This window comes from Cucumis melo, chromosome 11 (genome assembly GCF_025177605.1).
Source record: "Cucumis melo cultivar AY chromosome 11, USDA_Cmelo_AY_1.0, whole genome shotgun sequence".
Taxonomy (NCBI): domain Eukaryota; kingdom Viridiplantae; phylum Streptophyta; class Magnoliopsida; order Cucurbitales; family Cucurbitaceae; genus Cucumis; species Cucumis melo.
This window is the reverse complement of record NC_066867.1, coordinates 33,317,355-33,325,681: the sequence shown is the minus strand read 5'-3', so window position 1 is coordinate 33,325,681 and position 8,327 is coordinate 33,317,355. Positions and strand designations below refer to the sequence as shown.

At 27.4% G+C, this 8,327-nt stretch overlaps 1 protein-coding gene across 1 annotated transcript; it reads left to right on the top strand.

The window, feature by feature from the left end:
- Window positions 1-296: 296 nt before the first annotated feature.
- LOC103498995 (AT-hook motif nuclear-localized protein 23-like) lies at window positions 297-1,994 on the top strand. Its single transcript, XM_008461852.3, has 2 exons — window positions 297-1,093; window positions 1,467-1,994. The coding sequence occupies exons 1-2, from the start codon at window positions 587-589 to the stop codon at window positions 1,722-1,724; spliced, it is 765 nt and encodes a 254-aa protein (XP_008460074.2). The 5' UTR covers window positions 297-586; the 3' UTR covers window positions 1,725-1,994.
- Window positions 1,995-8,327: the final 6,333 nt, after the last annotated feature.

The following is an 8,327-nucleotide window of genomic DNA, read 5'->3' as shown; positions in this document are numbered from 1 at the left end:
TTTAGAATAATAACCCATTCCACTTATAAAGCATAAACTTCTTTTTCCAAAATAGAATAAAAAAAGAAAAAAAAAAGAAAAGGACCCAATATGTGTGTGTGAGAGAAAAAATTTGCTAAAGTGTTGTCCTATGGGTGTAATTATATTGAGATAAGCATTATAGTTTTATAATAATCCCACTTGTGACACATCAAACAATATTATAAAAATATCACCAAAACCCACAAATAATAAATTTTTAGTAATTTTGCTTACTTAAACTTTGTATTATAATAATACAAAACACTTTTGTTTGTGCTTTCACCAAACTACCCCTCTCTCCCTCTCCTCCCCCCGCACCTTTCTCTTTTCTTTTTCTATTTGTTTTAGGGTTTCAACATGGGAGACTCATCTGCTCCTCTCTTTTCTCTCACACACATCCATATGAATTTTTATAATAATTCATTCCTTTCAAAAATTAAAATTTTTTAATTTTTTTTTTAAAAATATTTCTGTACCTTTTATTATTTTACATTATTTTTTCACCTCCCTGGTGTTTTCCTGTTCATCTTTGAAGTGTTTAAGTTTCTCTCACTTTCTTCTGTTTATGGCTACTTTAAACTTAGGCTCTGCTTCTCACTTTGTTGACCAACTTCAGCAGCAACGCCCTGATCTCCATCTAGATTCCCCTCCAAGTTCTGACCATGTCAACCACTTCAACGGCGGCAGCGGCGGGTCCGGTGGCAGTGGCGATGTCATGGTTCGTCGCCCTAGGGGCCGCCCGGCCGGCTCCAAGAACAAGCCAAAGCCCCCCGTAATCATCACGCGCGAGAGCGCCAACACGCTTAGAGCTCATATCTTGGAAGTTGGTGGCGGATGTGACGTCTTTGAAGCTGTAGCCGGCTACGCTCGACGGCGACAACGCGGGATCTGTGTGTTGAGTGGAAGTGGGATTGTTAATAATGTTAGCTTACGGCAACCCGCAGCTGCTGGATCGGTGTTGACGTTGCAAGGGAGGTTCGAGATTTTGTCGTTGTCAGGATCGTTCTTGCCTCCGCCTGCTCCGCCTGGTGCTACTAGTCTTACGATTTTCTTGGCCGGAGGACAAGGGCAAGTAAGTTAAATCACCCCTCAACTCAAAAGTTTAACCTAATTTTTCTTTTCTTTTGTGTTTGAGTATAATCAAGATTATAGTTATTGGAAGGTGGATGAGATTTAAAATTCTAATCACAGTTTTCAATTTTACATTTGATGTTTTTCATCTTTTATTTTGTTATCACTTTCTACTAAATTTTTTTAGAACTAAATCGAAAACAAGTAATTTTCATGAACTTGTTTTTATTTTCAAAATTTAGATAAGAATTCAATTGTTTCTTATAAAATTACAGAATGAACGAAAGTTTAAAAACAGAAAACAAAAAGTTTTAAAATGGTTGAGCTTTAGATTAGGGTAAATCTAATATTTCACACCTAATTCTTAACACAAGGTGGTGGGAGGGAATGTGGTGGGAGCTTTGATTGCGTCGGGGCCAGTAATCGTCATAGCATCGTCGTTTAGCAACGTTGCATACGAGAGGTTGCCATTGGATGAAGAAGAAATGCCGATGCAGGCAGGTGGCGGTGACGGTGACGGAGGCGAGGGTGGCGGGGAGGGTCACAATAACCCTTTTCCTGATGCATCTTCGGGTTTGCCATTTCTAAACCTGCCTATGAACATGCCCAATCAGAATCAATTTTTTGGTTGAAGGATGAAAACTACAAATTCATCAAATTCCACACTCTGTCTTATTCACTATCAAAGGGTTCAATCTTAATAATTTTCAGTCACAGATCTATTTCTTTCTTCTTCTTCTTCTTCCTCTTCTTCTTTAGTTCTTCATCCTTTGAGTGTTCATCTTTTGCTGTAAACTTTGTTAAATTGTCTGATTTAATGTTCTATTAGTTTTGATTATCAAATGTTTTTTTTTTTAATTAAATCTCACCATATTTTAAGATTGATCCACATTTATATAAGAGAACCATTTGATCATCAACTTGTTCTATTATGTTTTTTCTTTAACATGTATATTAAACTCGAGAAAATTAGAGGACTTATAATAAAAAATAAAGGAGAAACTATGGATAGAATTGAGATTAAGTTAGTTAACCTTTCACTAAGTTCAAGAGGTAACAATAATGAATCAAAAAAGAGAAGAATATATTTGTTTATATGCAAAATTTGTATACATTGAAATATTATTTCTATTTGCCCTAATTAATTTTATTGTTTATCTTCATTATCGTTGTGTTTAGCACAAATTTATGATCCGATTCACTTGTGATTAGGAGGGACATACTCTGTTCAACTTAAGCTCATGAGTCTAGTGGTAATTTAAGAGTGTTTTTTTTTTTTTTTATAACCAAATTGATATTTTTCAAAAGTGTAAGATAGATAATATACCAACTATTTTGTTAATTATTGCTATACTATCATTAGCTAAGGTGTGGTTAATTAAACATTTTATGCCCTTTTTTGATGTGTGTAAATAGTGAACATTATGAATTGAGTTTCCAAAATGAAATAATTGAGAGGGACTCATTTTATTAGAGGAAAATTGTCAAAAAGATAAAAATTGAGAAAATATTTACCCTTCAAATAGAAAAATGTTATGAATTTTATTTTCTAGTGATTTTTTCTATGAAAAGTTAATAGTTTTATTTTTATTGTTATTATTATTATTATTTAAAAAAGAACCCTATTATAAGGTGGGGTTTTTTTCTTTTGTTGCATTTTTTTTCCAATTAATTTCTTTGGAATTTAATCATGTAGTGCTTTTACATAAGGGTATTTTTTGCCTAGTTTTTTTTTTATACTAATCATATATATAATAGAAAAGAAGTATTGATTTTTAAAAGGTTTGCTAGAATTTCAGAACCCTCTAAAGTAGTTTGTAAGGAGAAAAATATTGTCATATAAACCAAACCAACTTTTAGAAGCAAAATATAAACACAAAACTATTATCAAATAATTTGAAAATTATTACCCAACCTTTAACTCAAAATAACTCATTAGGGTTGCCAATGGAAGTGTTGTAAGGAAAAAAAAAGTTTAATTTTTTGGTGAGTTGAAAGAACACAATATATTAAATTAATCTAGGGTGAGGATTCAAACTTTTGACGTTAATGCTAGTTGAGTTAAAGGTTCACATCGACAATCTTGGTGTTATGTTATACTTTAAATGTTCAAGTGAAATACATACATTTTTTTCCCATTAAGTAGTTTAAGATATATGTCAATTACCGTTGAATCTATCTTTAGTATCTTGTTTTTTAAAAACAATTACCGTTAAATAAAGTATGCGAAATTTCCATCATACATTTATTACAATTTATTAGAAGGTCAAATCAGCACTTCTTACTGAATTTTAATGCCTAGTAAAATTGTAAAGACTATGGAAGAGTCAAGCTAAAACTCCCCAAAAGGAAATTAAAAGGAAGAAAAAAAACACTGTGTTTTAAAGTTCAAAGTTCTAAATTATAATTTAATTTCTACCCACTTATATATTTGGAATGTCATATTATTTATTTATATAGAAGAAATTTAACACATATCAAAGATTCTTAGCATTCATTCAATCATTCATTCAGTAGCCAGTAAAAACAAAAATATATTTAATAAAATTTGTTTTATAACTAAGAGGAAAATTATATTGCACAATTTTTTTAAAAAAATTAAATCCCATATCATCTATTTTGGTTTATGAAGCTTTACCCTTTTATTTTTTTTTCCATTAAACTCCAATGTTTTGAAATATTTGTTTTCTTCTTATAGACTTATTTTGTACATAATAATAAATCTCTATTTTTATTGTTAAAATATGATAAAATTAAATGTAGTCCAAGTTATGGAAGAACATGGTTAATTAAGCCCTAAATTCTACATTAATTAGTCTCACCAATTGTATATATTTGGCACAACGACCCCAACAACACCTCATTCTTTACCCCAATATCTCAAAATGTATATTATTCAAAAAATACTTATACAAACTTCTTTATCATATAAGACAATAAAATCGACCCACATAAAAACTTTCATTACCAATTTTGTACATCCATCCCATGTCTATTGTCATCACCCAATAATCTGGTAAGATATTCATTACCTTACCCAATTGATTGATATTAAATTCTTGTTCAATCATAAATTGAGGTTAAAAAGTGCACAAGTATATATCTAGAAACTAGAGATGTTGATTATTCTTCTAACGTGATAAGCTAGATATGTATATCGTGAACAACAAAATTAGAATTTCGAGAGCAAATAGTAAAACATAAAATCATGCTTGTATCGATCCAAAACTTGAGTATCATCAACAAAAAACTTAGAGTTTATTACTAAAATGATCTCGACCTTCAAGTAAATTTTAGAGAATCATCCAATCTAATCCTACCTAAAGAAGGTAAATCCATACAGTAAGGGGATATATGTAAATAGGAAAACAAAATCCTTTGACAAATTTAACGAATCTAATGAATTTTATCCATGAATTAGAGTTTGTAAGCATTTGAAATGAGTATAAGAATGAAAACGAAGATTAGAGTTAAATGTATGGATGATTAATTAAATATGGTTACCACGTGATTGCCATAATTGTCGGATTTCTGCTGGGACGACGGCTTTCGGCTTTAGCTGCTTTCAATGCTATCAAACACTTTCTTTTTTCTATCCTTTTGTGGGATTTTATGGAATTCCACCATCTTCATTGTTGGGTTCTTATTATTAATTTATAATATGCATAACTAAAATCAAAAGGAAAATAGTTACTCACGTTATGATATCAATTTGAGTTCAATCATATCCAAACTCCATTGGATGACAAATGATGTTATGTTACATAATAAAAAAATATGAGAAAAATTATTTTGATAACTTGAAATACAAATGATCACTTCTTAAATAGAGCAACGATTATGTGTTGAAATAATTTTTCTACCGCACAAATAAAAATGTCACATGCCAACGTTTTATTTGACTTTACTTTTAGATGCTTCCAAGGAAATACTTAAGTTTTTTTTCATAAAAATGCATGGATCGAACCGAATATTTTGAAGATATATATAAATGAAAACTAAAATAGATAGAGCGAAAGCAAATACCAAATTGAACAAAGACTAAAAGTTGCTATAAAAACCTCAAAATTAAATTAAATTAGTTAAAATTTTTATTATATTAATTTATTAGACACAAAATTAAATTAGTTTATATGAAGGGCATATTGTTAAGAAGTACAAATTAATAAAATAAATTGATATTTTGATTCTTGAAGTGGAAGTGTGTGAGAGAATAAGAATAAACATTACTTTAGAAGAGATTATCTTTATACTCTCTATATCCATGTTTGACTCAACAATAATAATAATACCATCTCTTTAATATTATCATTTAATTATTTAGTACTTCTAAATTCTTAACTAATAATCCATCCATTCTTATTTTTTTTTTGAAAACCATCGATAATTCAATTTAATAAAAAAATATAATTCATAAATATTAATATGGTCCTCGCTTGATAAATATATAACTAAAATAATACTTTTTATTTATAACACAATTGTCGAAAATATTTACAAAATATAGTAAAATTTTAAATCCTATATTTTATAAATATATTTATTTATTTTAATATATATATATATATATGTATATATATATGTATGTGTATGTATGTTAATTTTTGTAACAAAATGGCATGGAAGAGTAAAGTTTGTTTCTTACAAATAAAAAAGAATTAAAGAATAAGGAAATCACTTTTTCTTTTTCCTTTTCTTTTCAATTTTTAACTATTATTTATGGTTACATCTTCATTAATCTTTTATTGTTCTTTTCTTAGTGGCAAAGCAAATAATTGAGTAAATCAATCACATTTAGATTCCTCGTTTAACCAGAGGTTGAAAGATTTGATTATCCGAAAAGGTGGTACATGTCATTTTGATAACCACACCATCATTGATGTTAAAATCTCGTTAAGGTAAAATTTACACTAACTTTCAAATAACAACGGTAAATATGTAATTCACAAAAAATTATAAATTATATATTTTTAAAAGAAAATTAACCAATTGTCCTTCTAACCAAAATTTACCTTATTTTAAACTTATTTTGTTTCGTTGGTTTGATGTGACTAATATATCTATTAATTTCTTTCTTGGTGTGTATTTAATATCTCATTTACATTAGTAAAAGTAAGTCAAAGTATATAATTAAATGATGAATAGCAAAAATTTAAAATAGATAACACATATATCACTAAAAAGTTTGACCTTTATATTTATAACCCAAAAACATGAAATAATTATTGAAAAGATTTCTTTTTTATTTTTTTTTTCTCAAAAAAGTGCAAAACTAGTCCTATTATCTAGTTTGATAGATAAGAACTTTTGTTGAAAGTTTGTACAACACTTGTAAATTTTCTCATAGTAATTACATTTAGTGTATGGGTTAGTTTAGGAATGATTTTATTAAGCTACTAAAATTTAAAAAAAAAAATTGATTTTGTTGGTTGTTTTGGTTGACAACATGGTAAAAATTAGACTTTTTAACTGGGCTTTGATGGCCCATATTGGGGCTGTGTAAGTAAAAAGGTTAATAATTACTTAAGTAATTTTGAAAGTGGGAAATTTTGACCACTTTCTTTTCTTTTTCACCCTTTTGCATGTTTATGAGTACTTTTTCAAGAAAACAACCTTCCAATTAGTAGATTTTCTATGTATCTTTTCTAAATCTAAATTCCAATTAGATTTAATGTAATCTTTGGATATGTTTTACCACTTTAAAAAAGCTATAATGATTTTCCAATTCTATGCATGATATCATTTGATGTAATTGCTTTTTTTCTTTCTTTTTTTTTTGTTTGACCTATATTTTGTGTCCTTTACATTGGATTGGAGTGATATATATATATATATTTATACTTCACACATAAAAATAATAAATAATAATTTCATTTGGGTGAGTCCATTTACTCAATCCAAAATTCACTCTACTACTATTTAATTAAGATTAATAAATAATATGTTTCACTAAATAATGAGAGAAAAATATTTAAAACAAGATGATATCGTGCTTACAACAATTCAATAACCAATCGAAAAAATCGCGACACCAAAAATGCTAAACTCTAAAGAAGGTGGGACTAGAGTGTTAAACATTTGTAGACAACTATATACTATCAAGTTTGATCAAATTTACATATTAATAATTGTTTTTTAAAGTACTAAAATTTATATATATATAGAAAAAACTAACTAAAAATTGAATAAGAAACTTTCAAAAAAAAAAAAAAAAACCTTATTCATCACTCTCTTCTATACTTTTTATTATTATTACATTTTTCTATCGCAATTTAGTTTTCTCTTCATTTTTCAAACTATTAAAAAGTTCATATGGTAATATATATAAAATATTATTTTTCAAATATAGTCAAATGAACCAACAATCGATGATAGATCGTGATAGATTACTATCTATGTACAAATAGATACAAATCGTAGTTTATTGTTGATGGATTATAACATTTTACATTTTCCATGTGTATTATAAAAGTTAAATATTTAACTAAATTTAAAAACAAAAACAAATATTTAAAATTAAAAAATATCGATAGAAAGCAAATAACGAATAAAAAAGTTTGAGAAATAGAATAAGTCTTTATATTCTTATTTTTTTTTTTGAAAAAAATCAAAATTGAAAAGGTTAATAAGTTGTCTATTTTTATTTAAACTTTAAAAAAAAATCAAAATTGAAAAGGTTAATAAGTTGTCTATTTTTATTTAAACTTTAATATAGGGGGAAAAAATTGGGGTCACATGAAGAAGAACAATTTCTCTTCCTTTTGACTAAGCTTTGAGACAAGTAACCAATCACAATCCAACTTCCCACCTGCCTTCTTTTACTATATACTTTTTTAATTAATTAAATAAAACCTTGCCTATTATTATTATAATTAATACTCTTTGAACATATGGTTCTTTGTTAACCTCTACTATAAACTTAGGAAAATAATCCATTGACAAAAGAACTTCAAGCATTCTTATTTTGTTTGGTAGACATTTTGAAATGAATTAAAGTTATTTGATCTCTACTTTTAAGAAAGATTTAGTTTGGTGGTGGATTTAATGTAATTAATATTGTTAAGTTTATGTCAATCAATTTTGTGAAAAATCGTTGGCATAATTATTAATAATATTCTTACTTTCAATGGAAGACACAATTTCGGCCGACCTAATTAATATATTATTATAAATTATGAGTGAAATTATCTTTTTCAATGAAAAAAAGACATAACTGCTACCAACTAATAATATTA